Source organism: Dermacentor albipictus, chromosome 2 (assembly GCF_038994185.2).
Source record: "Dermacentor albipictus isolate Rhodes 1998 colony chromosome 2, USDA_Dalb.pri_finalv2, whole genome shotgun sequence".
NCBI classification, from domain to species: domain Eukaryota; kingdom Metazoa; phylum Arthropoda; class Arachnida; order Ixodida; family Ixodidae; genus Dermacentor; species Dermacentor albipictus.
The window spans coordinates 18,082,243-18,098,204 of record NC_091822.1 but is presented as its reverse complement, the minus strand read 5'-3'; the positions used below and the strand labels follow the sequence as shown (position 1 = coordinate 18,098,204).

Below are 15,962 nucleotides of genomic sequence, written 5' to 3'. Positions count from 1 at the left end.
TTTGCATTTCAGCAAGCGAATTTAGAGGGTTTCAAAGCAGACTTTCTGCACCGCATGCCGCGCTTGAGCGATGAAGCCAAGGAGCGATTACATGGGAAAATAATGGAGAGGGAAGTCGAAAAGGCAATCGACGATTTGAACTTGGGCAAGTCACCGGGACCAGATGGACTCAGCGCCGCCTTATATAAGGCATTTAAAAGAGAACTGGCCCTTTTATTAGTAAAGGTATTTAATGAAGCGTACGAGCACAAATCATTGCCATGTTCTTTTGGGAAAGCGCACACCATTCTAATTCCGAAGAACGATAAATTAGATAAACTGAGATTGGTATCATCCTGTAGGCCCATATCACTAACAAACATTGATTACAAGATATTTATGAAGATTTTAGCGACCAGACTTCAAGGCGTCATAAAGGAAATCGTCGCAGACCATGAAACTTCTGGAATCAAAGGGCGAACATTTTTTCTAACATCCATAAGATGCGGTGTGTGCTCGAGTGCTGTGACGTCACCGGTGGCGGCGTTGCAGTTCTTCAGCTGGATCTTGAGAAAGCGTTCGATTGTGTCACTCACGTTATTTTGTTCTCCATATTGGATCATGTGAATGTCGGTAGCATCATCACTGAGGGTGTGGCCTTGGCGTACCAGAACTGCACCACAAGGTTAATTGTTAACAAGTCTCTGGGGGCCCCCATTAACATCTTGCGGTCAGTGCGCCAAGGCTGTCCCCTCAGTGCTCTGTTATTTGCTATATACATAGAAGCAATGTGTGTGGCCATTACTGCAAATGAAAATATACGTGGTTTTAGATTAGCAGAAACCGAAGTGAAGCTGTTAGCGTATGCTGATGACGTTGCAGTGTGTTTCACAGACAAACCAAGCCTGACCGAAACAATTGCTGTAGTAAAACATTTCTGTGACGTCACGGGCAGCAGAGTGAATTGGGGCAAATCCCTCGGGCTGTGGCACAGGGAGTGGTTTTCTGCACCGGAATACTTCGCTAATGTCAACTGCGTGAGAACTCCGGCGAAGTATGTGGGTGTTCCCCTCGACAGGTACAAGAGCAGCGATGAGTACTGGAGGAACCGAACTAATGAAATGAAAAAAAAGTGGGCAGATGGACAAGCACTAACCAGTCTATTTTTTCAAGGGCAACAATTTGTCATATGTTTTTTTATAGCGAAGATATATTATGTTATGCAAGTGCTGCATTGTTCCAGGGCAAATGTGCAATCGCTGCGCAGAGTGTTTGCGCTCTTCATCTGGGGATCAGCATGGGAGAGATGTAGCCGAACCAATTTGCTTAGAAGAGTGAAGGACGGGGGTGTTGGCTTGGCACATCTTTTTGTTCGACAACTTGTCAACCACTTTTTGTTTTTTCGAAATGTGCGCGATCCTTTTCTGCGCACCGTATGTGAACTCAGGTTGAGCGACGCATTGCCGGCACATCTTGTTAGTACGGCAAGCATGATCAGAAAACTTCGGGGTTATTTTAAGGTAATGGTAGACAGTGTGCGTTTTCTTAGTGTTAGTTTTTAAAATGATTACCTGTGTCAAGTGAAAAGGAAAACGCTGTATAAAGATGTGTGTGATATTGTCTTCCCAGTGCCGCCGTACAGAGACATGCAGTATAGCGCAAGGACAGGACGTTCTTAAACGGGTGAAACGCATGCAAGTGCCACCAGGGGTTAAATCCTTCTTTTTTAAGCTCCACACTGGAACAAATTCCGTGACGACATTTATGGAAGAGCGAGGCTGTCTCGTACTGTGGGGTTCTCACTGCTTGATCTGCAAGAAGCCCGAAACCATAGAACAAGTTTTCTTGTACTGCTGGGCGGCTGTGTTCTTCTGGAACGTCTTCAAGCGATCCGTGGAGAAAGAATTACCTGTAGACCCCCAGGGGTTCCGGTATCTGCCAATTAAGAATGAAGAGGGAGTTCCATACGACTTTATTATGGTGAATACGCACCACTGTATGTTGCGGGCTCGCATGGCAGGGGTACTATTGCGATGCCGACGCCCGCCCGGTTCACATATATTTTACAGAATGTATGTCGGGGTTCGTTGATGTATAGATATTGCAAGAATGTGCACCAGATTCGCTGTCGAGGCTAGAAGTTCTGACAGCCATGAAGGAATTTTAATTTGACAACGCCGGTCCCATACGGACAGTCGGCATTATTGTAATTTTTTCTGTTTTTTTTCTTCCCCGCAAACTTGTATCCCTGACATGTGTGTAGTATTTGTATATTCGGTGTTATGTGGAAGGCCGGCATTAAATTTAAAAAAAAAATGGATAAGACGTCTGACTTAGGAGCAGAAGATTGCAGGTTCGAGTCCTGTCGCAGACGTTCTTTGAATATTTTTATTTACACCTTGAAGAATACATAAAAACTGTTAGGCACCGCCGGTGCAGACTTGTCCGCGTGACCTAACGGATAAGGCATGTGACTTCGGATCAGAAGATTGCAGGTTCGAGGCCTGTCGCAGACGTTCTTTGAATGTTTTTATTTACACTTTGAAGAGTACATATTAGACTGATGTGCACCGCCGGTGCAGACTTGTCCGCGTGGCCTGGGTCTGATTTCCGGACGCGCTAGCGAAAAGTTGTGTCACCATGAGCTCCGGTGGAGCGGATGCAGCGACCCATATATATATATGGGTCGTGGAAACCGGATTTTTGCCGAAGAAAACCAGGAATATGAAGTCGTTTTGCCACAGTTACCTAAAGCTGCGTGTGTTGAAAATACTGTTTTTCTGCACGGAGACATCAGGGCAAGACCTTATCGTGGGGAAGACATCTGTGACACGATGGTTCGTCTGGTAATGCTGCCGGAGGTGCTTGCTTTGGGGGCTTTCCAGATGAACCAGGTCTGGGTGGTGACCTTTTGTACAGCGGAAGCAATGACGAAGATGCTCGTGGTTGGTGACATCACGATAAAGGAGAGGCGATGTCTCGTTATCGACCCAAACAAGCAAGACGTTCGGCTGAAGCTACATTGGTATTTGCATTATGTGCCGCATGAAGATGTACGCACTGCGTTTACGGTCTACGGGAAGGTGACACAAGTATCGAAGGAGCGATGGCGCGTCCATTGTATGACGGACAAGGGAACTTCGACTCGTACCGTAGCACTGGAGCTGAAAACCGGAGTGACTATCGAGAACCTACCACATCAGCTTCGAGTGGGTGGTATGACAACACTTCTGGTTGTGCCAGGCCGTGTGCCACTGTGCTTACGGTGTCGCCGAATGGGGATATTAGACGCGACTGTCGCATACCCCGGTGCGGTCAGTGCAGGCGCTACGGTCATGAAGACAACGAATACACTCAGATATATGCCAATGTGGCAGGTGATGTTACAGCCGACTGTGTCTCGGAGCACATCATGGACTAAGTTCACGCAGACCAAGCGGCCAGCAGCAGAATGGGTGGGGGGGGGGGGGCGTGTACACGCTCCTTTCTAAATCGTCGACGGAGAAAGAAAAGAAAGTGGGTCGCGCCGGAGATGTTGGGCGTCGTATCGAGTCAACCAAGGCGGAGGAAAGAATAACAGCGCGTCAAACAGCCAGCCAGAAGACATGGATGTCGTGAGTGCAGGTGTAAGTGGCGCAACTACAAACCCAATGGGCCATGAATGTCCATTGGACGTCCCGTCTAAAGCCGAACGTCCACGTCCGAAACCCAACGTCCGTAGGACAGCCAGCGGATGCTTGTGTTCGGCTGTTTCCGAACGTCCGTTTGGTTCTTTTCTCGGCCGTCCCAGGGATGTCCTCACTGGATTCATAGCGGATGTTTTCAAACCGGATAACCCAGGGACCGCCAAGGGACGTCGCCTCCCGTCCCACCCGAGTGCATCGTTTTATCACATGCAAGTTCGAAAAGATATATCTGTATGGCCTTAAGGTCCGGTTCGAAAACGTAGACCTATCTACAATTATAGATAGGTCTACGTTTTTGAACCGGACTGTATTTTGTCGTGTAACTTAGCGCAGCGTGCCATCAGATCTTTTGACTACGCATGACCGGAGGCTGAAACAGAAATAATGAGTCGACCAACCGTGTGCCATTAGCGCTATTTTCGCTGCTTTATTACCCTTATTTGCCTCAGATTAGCCCCTAAATTCACACGCAGGTAGCGCTCTGTTGATGAAGCCTAAGCACAGTTAGGCAAAAGAGAATTTTCAATGCCAGAAAGGTGTTTCGAGAAGTCAGACTCGGTGAAGTTCCTCTAGCCTGCTATTCCACACTTTGAGAGGGATTTGGTTTCGACGTTACCCAGCCCTAGAGAAAACGTATGGCGCTGAGCAATGGATACACGGAGCGCGTACATGTATTTTGTGCACTACATGAAAAGTATTAGGTGCCTTTGTGTTGCAATGTAACTGCATTCAGCATCCCATTGATCGCCCAACGCTCACTAGTGGCTAAGAAAAAGGCGCCGGATGCCATGCCGTGCGAATGTCACGTTTCAAACCCTGAGAACTGCATACGTACATTATTTTTGGGGGAACCGCGCATGAAATAATACTTCCAAATATTTCAATCTAACTGGCAAGAGGCCGCATGTCGTCAGCGCAATAAGCATTACGAGACGGTTTAGCCAGCAACTTTTTATTATTAGTACGTAACGTGCAATGAATAACTTAAAAAAAAATCTGACTATCAACGCATTTTCTTACCACTACACTTGCGTGTTTACAATTTGTTGCTGCGCGCCGCCATTACTTAATCATAGTTGCCAACTGTTATAACTGCCACCGCCATCCATAAACGTGGGTCGCTACTGTTTAATCGCCACTGTTTTTCATTTCAGCTGCTAGTAAATTTGTTGTTACCGCATCTTCTAACTTTTAAATTATATAAAGTGGAGTTATTACACATTTTTATTGAGCTCACGTTTATGTCGTTTTAAAACTAAAATTGCGTCTATCATCATCACTGCCACCAGTCACTCTGCGCACGCTGTAGGGGACGGCCGCCATTTCTTTTGTGTGCTTTCGCGGGCTTTTCAACAGCTTCCTATTCTAGAACTGCGAACCTGGCTTCGCGCTCGGTAGAGGTTCTTCACGACTGGAGATCCCGTGTCCGACTTGCGGCCGTGGACGAGCTCCTTGTCTGCGGATTACGCGACCAAGGTGAGCGGGACCGCGCGCTTGTCAAGGCTGTGATCGCATGTATGCAACCAGTGCTTTCTTGCTTGTAGTCGCTAGAAGCCAGGTGACAGTTGTGACTATCAAATTTTGTTAGGATTTCTACAAACATGCAGAGGCCTCGCAAAAAGCTCGTTACGGAGAAGGCTTCGCGGGAAGCACGGAGGACACATCTGCTAATTGATCCCTTGTGCGCTCTGCCGGAGTGTTTGGGAGACAATGCGTGTGCGGCCTCCGCCACCCAGCCATGTCGAGAAGAGCCACAACGCTTGGCAGTTGCAAAACATGATGACTTAGCTGTGCATAGTGATTCTACTAGTGCCTCGCATGAAATCGCACATTTTGCGAGTCGTGATGCCGATTCCACACAATCGTCAAATAGTTCGTCAGGTGATTCAGATGATTTGCCTGGAGCCTCATCTCAAAACTTGCATTTTTCTTCTGTGCCCATTGTTTCATCAGATGAAGTAGCACCGCAAAAAGAAAGCTTTCGAGAGGCACTGCGTCAATGGGCAGTTGAGAATAACATCAAGCGAAAAGCATTAAACCAGCTATTGAAGCTGCACAAACGTTACAGCATCTTTTCCGAACTTGATCTCCCTGATGACGCGCGTGCACTCCTCAAAACGCCGCGACTAGAAAACACCGAGTACCCCGTGGTGGCCCTGTCTCCGGGCGAATATTGTCATTTTGGTCTCGCTGCCGGGCTTAAACATTCGTTGCAATTCGTGAAAGACCCTCCTAGTATTGTTTCACTCATTGTCAATGTAGATGGCCTGCCCCTTGCAAAAAGCTCAAGAATGCAACTTTGGCCTATACAATGTAGAGTTAGTAACTGTGGTGAGGGCTTTGGGCCATTTGTTATTGGGGCTTATGCTGGACCTTCAAAGCCGCATTCATCCAATGATTTTTTGAGAGCTTTCGTTGATGAGTTGCAGTATTTGCTGGCAAATGGGCTTGTTGTCAATGGCAAGCCAATCGAGGTTTGTCTGAAGGCTCTTGTTTGTGATGCGCCAGCACGGTCTTTCGTAATGATGACCAAAGGCCACAGTGGCTACAGTGGCTGCCCCAAGTGCTGCATTGAGGGTGCATACATTGGAGGCAAGGTTGTGTTCCCCGATTCAGACTGTCCCCTCCGCACAGATGCTAGCTTCAGGCAGCAGCACGACTCCGAGCATCACAGAGGAACGTCAATTCTTGTTGAGTTGCCTCTTGACACTGTGTGTGATGTTCCTCTCGACTACATGCATGTTGTTCTGTTAGGTGTTGTGAAAAAGCTTTTTTCCCTGTGGCTTTCAGGTCCTTTAAATGTTCGACTGGGACCACTTCAACGTCATACTTTCAATGAGCAAAGCACAGCCTTGCGTCTCTACATCCCGCACGAATTTCCACGTAAACCTAGGGGTGTCGATGAGTTAGATAGGTGGAAGGCTGTTGAATTTAGGCTTCTTCTGCTCTATACAGGGCCTCTTCTTCTCAACGGCATTCTCACAGATGACATTTATAAACATTTCTTGCTTCTCCATGCCTCGCTGTCAATTTTGGTTAACAAGCAGTTGTGCAGTCATCATGCTGACTATGCCGGGGCACTTCTGAAACATTTTGTTGCCAGTTTTGCCCATTTGTATGGAAAAGAGCACATGTCGTTCAATGTCCATTGCCTGTCACACTTGTCTGATGACGTCAAACGCCATGGCGCATTAGACTGCTTCAGTGCATTTCCCTTTGAAAACAATATGAAGCAATTAAAGAGGCACCTTCGCAAACATGGCAAACCATTACAACAACTTGCAAATAGAATGGCAGAGGCAAATTCAGCTGCTTCTGAAGTGCCTTGCAGGCGATATGATCCTACTCCCAGACAACCTTGTGAAAATGGTCCACTCCTTCCCACATGCTGTCTTCCATGCTTCAAAACTCTGAAGTATCAAAATTTTGTGCTGAGCACAGAAGAGCCGGACAACTGCTACATGCAAGGTGGACATATTATTATTGCAAGAAACATTGCTTCCATGAGGGGTACAGAAGAGATTTGCATCGTTGGTCAAGAATTTTTGCATAAAGAAGATTTCTACACACACCCCTTTGAATCTTCAAGACTTGATATTTATATTGTTTCAGGTCTTTCAGACCTCAAAGTGTGGCCTGTGAGCAATGTGCGAAAAATGGTCAAGCTCCCATGGAAGAAGCAGTTTGTAGTAATGCCAGAGTTGCATACCGTTTAGTATGTGTTCCAATATTAGCTCATTTTAGTGTCGTGTTCTGTACTTTTTCCCTGTAGCAGTGAGGAACTTGCTCTGGTGCTGACTTTGCCCTGAACACTCTTATCTGCCTTCACACAAGCTCTTGTATGAGTGTGGTGAGAAACCTGACTGGAAGTTTTTTTCTGGCTGTTGTAAAATAATTCTTCAGGCCACTAGACAGTGCCACAATAGTGAGGAATTTGGGCATCTGCAGCTGTTGTAAAGTATGTGTATTTCTTTTGTTAGCTCATAGCTGCTTGTTTCGATTCCCAAGAAATGTTGAGGAGTATAGATTGTTTTCCAAGCGTCTTACGTGGGGATCCTTTGAAGCGTTTTAGCAGGACCATTGACAACAGTTCTATAAAAACTGCTGTGGCCTCCCTATGTAGCATCTTATTTTGGTATTTACCACAGCTATATAACTTGAACTTTGAAGGAAGTGTGGAGCTTGTTTTCTGCTGTTGCCATGTAAACTTTTAATCTCTCCTGATTCTAAAGGTCTGGCTTGATTTGCAAATACATTTCCTATGGCTTGTCAACAATGTTTTGTCTTGAGGTTTTATTATGTGGCGATGAAGGCATTTTGGTTCAAAATTTATTTTTGAACAGCCAACATGACTATGTTTTTGTCGTATAGGTAGATGTCTGGCTTTTCTGGCCAAACACTGAGAGCTATAGCTTGACAAAGCTTGAAAAATTATTTTGAATCATGCATTTCCTAGACCAGGTCAGTGTATTCTACGTTCAACTTAATTCTTGATTAGCTCTCTGCTATTGTGTAATTGTGAAAGCCTGATCATGATTGAGCATGCAATGGTAAGTTATATGCATAGTTTCCATGGTACTATTCTTATTTGAAGCAACAATGTGCTTAACTAGGAAGTGCTGCTTTGTGCAATGCTGGCACTACAATTCAGAATTCTTTTACAGATGAGCTATGCTATTGTGGAATTCACTGCCTCTAAAGAGGTTGAAATTGTGCCAACTACTTGGGTCACCGGGAGCATGTGCGTCTGGCCGCATAATGTAAAAGTGGAGAAGGCTGGGAAAATGGCACGGAAGCAGCATCCACCACAGTCATGGTGGAAGCAGTATGAAATTGCTGTGAAAGGTTTGTTTGGTAAGCGCATTTCAGTCAACTTAAGTCTTAAGCCAGGGGTGATTACATTGATCACATTTTGCACTTTTTCAGTTACCTATGAACATGCCCGGAAAAAGCTAAATGACAGTCAGTTCCATTCAGACCTGGCCAGTGAAACTGAAATGCCCCCATTGAAGAGGCATAGACGGCCACCAGCAGCCTGGAGCAACTCTGACAGTGAAGAAGAGGAGGGAGAAACTGCCACAAGCCAGCCAAGACTGCCAGCCATTCCAAATAATTTTCCATCTGGTATTGTAAAATGTATTTGCCATTACTTTTCAAGATGCAGCTGTGATTTGCATTGCATTAAAGACGTAGCTTTAGTCTTGCAAGCAGTCAGTTGGTGCATGAGGCCAATTTTTTCTCAACCCTTTGATGTTACAATGTACCACCTCCTTTCTTTCATCTGCATTGAATATTTGCACACCAGCCATGAAGAACTGCTCGTTCGAAGAAAAATGCAGGCTGGTAGCTGCATTCATAGCTAGCCTGTTCTTAACAATGCTCATGTGCCATTATCAATAGGATTTTTAAATTTACAAAGCGCATTTCCAAAAAGTAAAATTAAGATGATGGGCGAGTGGGCATGTTGGTAATAATCGATAATGAAGGTGGCAGCGCATGGTTGAAACACAGAAGGATGAGATGGGACGAAGCGCTTCGTCCATTTCGCTCTTCCCCTGTGTTTCAGCAGTGCACTGGCAACTTCATAGTAAAATAGAAGCAAAGCTTGGAATGCCTCCTCGTAATTTCACATTGAATGTCTAGTCAGCATATGATTTCAAGAAGTGTGAACAAGGTATTTACCTTGCATATACACCGAAACTTTGCTAGTTGCCCCTCTGGCATTTATTCACTTGCCAGAAATGTTTATCATGGGGTATAGCATGAATAGAATTGTGACATTCATGCAATTGTAGCAGATTGCTACAAAGGAAATTCATCCTGCAACACTGAACTGCGGAATTGTAACTTTGAAGTTCGGTATATATGTAAATACTGGAGCTCTTGTAAGTGTGTTTTATATAGGAGTATACTGCGCTCCACGGCCAGTGTATGGCTGTGATTAATGCTAATAGGAATCATTACATGATGGACTACATGTGTTGCTTTCTAGGAATAACCTCGAATGAAGCAACAAGTCTGCCCACATTTGGCCAGGGAGACAAAGGCACCCTAGGTATTCTCACACATATACAGCTCCCTCATTACAAAATTAAGATTTATGTGCTTATTTATTATTTTTTTTGTGTAACAAATTTAACTTTCTGTGATTCTAACCTATAGGTTAGAACCACAGATAACTGTAAAGCTTCTTAAGAGCCATGCATAGATGAATTCTCAAGCATTGTAGAAGTAAGATGAAGCAAAATATTCTAACCTCCATAATTCAATTTTATAATTGAACTGGTAAACCTTTGCTATTGGTAACTTTCTTTGCTCTGCTAGGCTCTTTCTCACTGTCTGTTGCATATAAGATTTTCCAACTAGTGGAGCGGCTCTTGTGGCTCACTGCTTTCTTCTTTCACACTGCAGGGACCCAGTTGTCAGAGACAAACTCGCCACAAGGCATGTCTGATAACCACTCTGTTGATGCAGGTATGTGCCAGATAAGGAAGGTCAAAGTTAAATAAATCATTAACCATTTACCCCAAACTACTAATGAATTGAAATTGTGCTTTTCAGGTGAACAGATAGAGCAAGAACGGCCACAAAACACACCTCATCATTGTTGTGTAGAGAAGAGTACGCACCTTTTGAAAGATATGAATGCAGTTTTCAGTAAAATGGTTTGCTTAAAATCTTCTTGAATCATACTAAGTTTTAATAGCGTTTGTTTACTATATTTTTCAGACTTCCAGCGGCATGTACTACGACTGCTGAACACGCTTCGCTTCATGCTAGAACAACAAGCAGACACCCTGAACAAGTTGTGTGATATGCTACCTACTTCTTCAGTCACCGAATGCGCAGATCTCTTAAGCCATCCACTAAGCAGTCTTGAAGAACTACAAGAGTTTGACGACAAGCTCGATGCTGGAAAATTTAAGATCCTGGTAAGCTATGTTTCTTTTTTTTCATTGTTTTCTTGTTTCAGTTCATCGCACTCATAGAATATTCAAGATGTTGAAACACTGGACTTTTGCAATATCAAGAATGCCATGGGTTTTCGTTCATTGCTTACTTGCTTTATGACTTAATACTCTTTTTCATATTCTAAAACATTCACATCATCCAACAAGCTTCTTTGTTGAAAAGAATTTCTTCTCTTTTGTACACAGGTTCATGAGTTGACACAGCTTGGCGGGAAAGATGCCTACTGGGCAACAAAAAGAATCTTGTCATATTGCATCACAGACGAGGTTGCGGCACAATTTTCCTGGATGGGTCGGAAAGGAAAACTGAGCTTCTCCGCCTTAAAGATTGCTAAAGCCATAGCAGGTGTGCTCTATAATACACCTTACTTTTATGTTTTACGCAGAATTAGCCTTCCTCAGGAAAAACGAAAACATGCTCATTGTTCTAATTTTTGCCACATACAAATACGAATGTCTGTTCTTTTTAAATGCTGCCTGTTTATCTATTTTGTAAGCTTGCAGTGTCAGTTATCACCATTGCTATGGGTTGCATATTTCAACACTGCAAGGATGCTGCAATTTCACTGTGTACTTAAATTTTAATGTTGACTAAAAAAGCCTACATGGTAAAAAAATGAACAATTTGGTAACACTCTAAAGGTCTAGGCTTAGCTTCAGAAGCTAAAAACTTATAATATTATAGTGTGTTGGGTAAAAAGCAAAGGGAATAAATAGAGTGTAAGACCACCCTGCAGCCCTTCAGTGCAAGGCAGTGTGAGATGATTGAAATAGCAGTCTAAATAAAAAATGCAAAGCAATCATTAGACCGTTTTGGCTGGTGTTCTGCCTCATTATCATTTGAAAAAGCAAGTGCAACTGAAATGCCCAACTCTATTCAATATAACAAATTTATAATGTGTGGAAGGACTTTGAGTAGGCAGTAATTTCTCAATTTTTTCGCAGGTTCAGCAGACTGTACGACTTGAAATTTGTATTTTCACCAAGACAACTGTTATTGTTGAGATGATTTAAAGAATCTTGTAAATTTCAGATGCTGCTCGCAAAGCGCCAAATGCAACTGCTGCTGACGTTGAGGCCTCTATCAAATCGTGGCTCCGGCATGCTCCCGAGCGCCTTGCCACCAAGTTTCAGAAGTCAAAGCCAAGACTACTTGAGCAGGCAGCAGGTAATGGAATTTACATTGTGGCATCATGTAAAATCCTGAACTGTGCACAAAAATGTATGTTGTGCCAGTATTCCTAATGTGCAAGTGTTCTAAGCAGTCGATATGGTGAAATCTGTGTTGAGCTTGTGACCGACTTTTATACTCTTTGTATAATCTGCCAGACTCCTGTGCACTGCACAAACTGGCTCGGAAGAAAGGCCCCAAAGTTCCTTACTTGTTTTACCCTCTGTTGCTGCCCTTGTTCTTAGTCGTGTAGAAATGTATGTTCCCACTTTGCAGCCGACTGAAACCATGATAATGAGATGTTGCACAGTAGACGCCTATAACAATCCCATTTCACAAGTAGCTTCTGACAATCGTCTTTGTCATGGCATGTTTGCTGTTTCAGATACTGACTGAAACTGTCACCACGGCAGAGGGTCCAAGGCTTCCAGCTTCTGATTCTCTGGTCATTCTGTGGATATTGATGGCAGCAGATAGCCAATGGCAAAGACAAGGACCATGCACTGTTGGCAACCAGCTCAACCACAACTTCATGGTGGTATTTCTCAACCGATGTGCCACCTCCACGCTTCAGTATAATACCTTTCCTTTAAAAAATGTGAAGGGTGCTGTCACAATTCGTGTTTTGCAGGTAGCATCCACTTTAGGCATTTGAGGTTATGGGCAACATAGTGTTTTTTTATTTGATGAATAATTTTTTTTAAAGATACAGCTGAACTAAAGGACATTGCAAGTTTGACTTTTGACTTGTGTCCACTGTATAATGTATGTATGTTATCCACTGTTATTGTGATCCTCAAAATCATGTGCAGTTTCTATTGCATTGTTACCAAGTGCTTTGGAGACTGTTGCCGTCATACGAGATAGGTGAAAATGTCTAGTCAGCTGTAAAAGCTGTACAGGTCTAGTTTCTACGTATTGCCCACTCCTCTGGAACACACGGTAACTCTCCTTCCATTGCTACTTTCTATACGTGCCTTCAGGCAGCAACACAAGCTTATGCTAGTGCCACTTTGGAAGCAGCTTGCATTCCTGGAAACGAAGGCAACTTTACATTGTTTACTTAAAAGTCAGTTAACTAACTGCCATGTATTAAATTGAATGATCCAGACCATAAAATGCTCTTTTTGCCTAATTTGAGCAAGGATGGGGAACCAATAAGTGCAAATTTTTAAATAGGAATTTAAGCTAAATATCGCTCTTGCATGTATGTTTACCATTTGTAACAGTTTCTAGCACTTTGACGCAGTATCTGTGTTATAAGTTTTGCTACCAAACTCTTGAATGCAGAGTTCTGCATTTCTAAGCAAGTAATTTCATACTCGAAAAGGTCACTTTTTTTTTTGAAGCTACTGACAGAACTTTGTTCTGCAGTTGTGCACATTGTGACGTACGTGGTTATGTGTTTGCACTGTTAACTGGATTCAATGTTCAGATATTGTGAAAATAGTTCTAAAAGTTAAATTCTTCTGCTGCAGCTGTATTGTAATATGCTAATATAGCCCTCAACTGCTTTGCAGAGCTTAGGATACTACAGTCACTCCCTAAGTGTAATTAGTGGCTGTATTGTGATGACTAAAGCACTTTACTCATAGTAAGCTCAACAGCTCTTACATGACTTGTTCTCTGTTGCAAATGATGCGATACATTTTTATTCTTAGCAATAGTAATGTTAAATTTCTTTATTCAACTTCTCTTGCTATATAATGCAGTATTTCCCATCGTGAGTGGCAGTGGCTGCATTTTTTTTTTTTTGAGGTAGTGTGTAGTTCTTTTTATTGGTTATGCTGAAACAAGGTGGCCTGTGTGCAATTATGTGTATGTTTAATCCAATCTAGTCAGAATCTGTAAGCTAATGGTGTGCTTGGCCCACATGTCCCAGCTATGCTTGGTTTTTCTTAATTATTGTCATAAAACTGAACTTTTAATGTTTTATGCCCCCACTTTTTAGTAGGGTTGACAGAGTAGAGCCTCTGGTCTTTGTTTTGGAATTTAATGTCTTTAAATGTTTTTAGATGTATGTCTCATGCACTCATATTTTAGTTACCTTAGTGGTTTCTTTTGATATGTAGAAGCCATGTCCATTTGTACGGATATTGTGCTTGGTGAGAATAAGGGCTGTGACAGATTGATGGCATTATGTTTCTTTGAAGGAAAGTGCCCTTATGTATTGTTTCTGGTGGCAAGAGACAAGTCTCATCATATCGTGCTTTGGAGTATATATATTTAGTGAAATCTAGTCAGAATCTGCAAGCTAATGATGGGCTTGGTCCACATGTCCCAGCTATGCTTGTTTTTTTTGGTGGTTTTTAATTTGACATCATAAAACTGAACTTTTATTTGTTTTATGCACTCACTTTGTAACTGGGTTGGTGCAACAGAGCTCGTTGTGTTTATGTTGGAATTTAACGCCCTTAAATGTTTTTAGATGTGTCTTATGCACTCATCTTTTAATAAAGTTGCTTTAGAGGTTCATTTGCATATGTAGAAGCTATTGAACGATAACCATGTCCATTTGTACGGATATTGTGCTTGACGAGAATAATGGCTGCGACAGATTTATGGCATTATGTTTCTGTGGATAAAAGGGCCCATATTTATTGTTTCTAGTGGCAAGAGACAAGTCGTGCTTTGCAGTTCTATACTTTTAGTGCTTGGTGTTGTCTTTGTGTTAGGTTTACTAAAGTATAGTTTCATAGAAAATGTGTCAAAATTTGAGTTGATCTGCTGATCACCCCCTACATCCCTAGATTTCTTCTGATGCACTAGAGCTGATGACACTATATCCACTTGCAGGCTATTTGTCTTAAGCATTGGAGGTAGGCTTTGCAGTGCTTGTTTGCTGGATGCAGAAGCTCTTCTACTGTGATAACACAAGACCAGAGCCCACTGTTTTTTTGCTTGTTTTTGCTTTACTGTGAATAAAAATGAAAGCTGTAACATTGTCTTTTCCTAGCTGTGCGCCAGTATGACGGGTCTCCTTCAGGATCAATGCCTTAATTCTTTGTGTGTTGTAGCATTTAATAAATATTGCAGTAAAAACGCATATAAATGCTGCAACAACATTGAATATGGCACTGACCCAAGAGGTTGAAGACCACATCTGGTGCCAGCATGGTACGTCCAATCAAATTTTAAAAATCGATATCCCTCGGACATCCCATATTAGCAAAATATGTATCCAACGGATGTCCCGTGGACGTCCTGAAAGAGCAAATAGCCTGCTGTAAATGTCCCTGGGACATCCACATATCCGGCTTTGACGTCCATGGGACATTCGCTGGATGGCCACCTTGGTTGCGCCTTAAGCTCCAACGGATGTCCATAGTACATCCGGAGGATATGTGCGGATGTCCGCAGGACATCCAAATGTCCACTAATTGTTGTCCGCTGGATATCCAGTGGACATTCATGGCCCATTGGGAAGCGACCGATTGAAGAGGTCGCTCGTGACGGCGGCCGACCAGGCAAGGGGGCAGGAAGTGGGCCGGCGACGAAGGTGGCCACGGGCAGGCGACCCAGCACTGAGCCCATACCTAACATCCGAGTGGGCACCCGACCTCCGTCGAAGCCACCCTCATAGCAACGAGGGTTGTGCTTCAACCAAGGGCCTTAATACCATAGACGCAAAAGGACACGGCTAGAATGGCTTCAGCATCATGTGATATGTGTGGCGGGCGCACGCCGTGTGCGTGTATACCCGCAAGTCCTTCAAGGTTTTGCACCGGCGACGCCGGGACTATGTGTGAGGTAGGAACCATGCGATCCGTTCCTACTGACACGCGTACTTCGCAATGTAAAACCGCGTTACTGGTTGCCACATTAAACGTTCGGAGCCTACGGTCTAGACGAAGGCAATATCAGGTCAGTCGTCTCTTCTGTGAGTATGACCTTGATTTGATAGCTGTTCAGGAGACGAAGATTGAAAGTCAGGAGCAAACGGATCGCATGGTCGAACTATTTAGTTCTTTGTACAACGTTTGCGTATGTCATTCCCTTGGAGCCTCTGGAGGATGTGCCATTTTTTTTGCTTAGCTCTTTCGGTCTTGTGGAAGAATATGTTTATACAAGTGAAGATGCCCAAATTGTCGCTTGTGATTTTCTGTTTTCGTTTCAGAAATGGCACGTCATTTGTATATATGCACCAAATAGCGT

General features: G+C 43.5%; 1 protein-coding gene across 3 annotated transcripts; it reads left to right on the top strand.

Moving 5' to 3' along the window:
* Positions 1 to 3,630: 3,630 nt before the first annotated feature.
* LOC135919819 (uncharacterized) lies at positions 3,631 to 14,747 on the top strand. 3 transcript variants are annotated; one of them, XM_070533499.1, is made up of 9 exons: positions 3,631 to 5,141; positions 8,330 to 8,789; positions 9,658 to 9,720; positions 10,077 to 10,139; positions 10,227 to 10,286; positions 10,395 to 10,597; positions 10,823 to 10,982; positions 11,670 to 11,804; positions 12,193 to 14,747. In XM_070533499.1, exons 2-9 carry the CDS (start codon positions 8,330 to 8,332, stop codon positions 12,201 to 12,203), a joined length of 1,155 nt encoding a protein of 384 aa, XP_070389600.1. In that variant the 5' UTR covers positions 3,631 to 5,141; the 3' UTR covers positions 12,204 to 14,747. The 3 variants fall into 3 exon arrangements, with proteins under 3 accessions (XP_070389600.1, XP_065309832.2, XP_065309830.2); XM_065453760.2 differs by lacking the exon at positions 3,631 to 5,141 and having other exon boundaries at positions 5,173 to 8,519; positions 8,592 to 8,789; XM_065453758.2 differs by lacking the exon at positions 3,631 to 5,141 and having other exon boundaries at positions 5,173 to 8,789.
* Positions 14,748 to 15,962: the final 1,215 nt, after the last annotated feature.

Coding starts and splice junctions, on each gene's coding strand:
- LOC135919819 (XM_065453758.2), top strand. CDS start 8,297: ATGCTGGCACTACAATTCAGAATTCTTTTACAGATGAGCTATGCTATT. Junction 8,790..9,657: donor TCCAAATAATTTTCCATCTG/GTATTGTAAAAT, acceptor GTTGCTTTCTAG/GAATAACCTCGAATGAAGCA. Junction 9,721..10,076: donor GGGAGACAAAGGCACCCTAG/GTATTCTCACAC, acceptor TTCACACTGCAG/GGACCCAGTTGTCAGAGACA.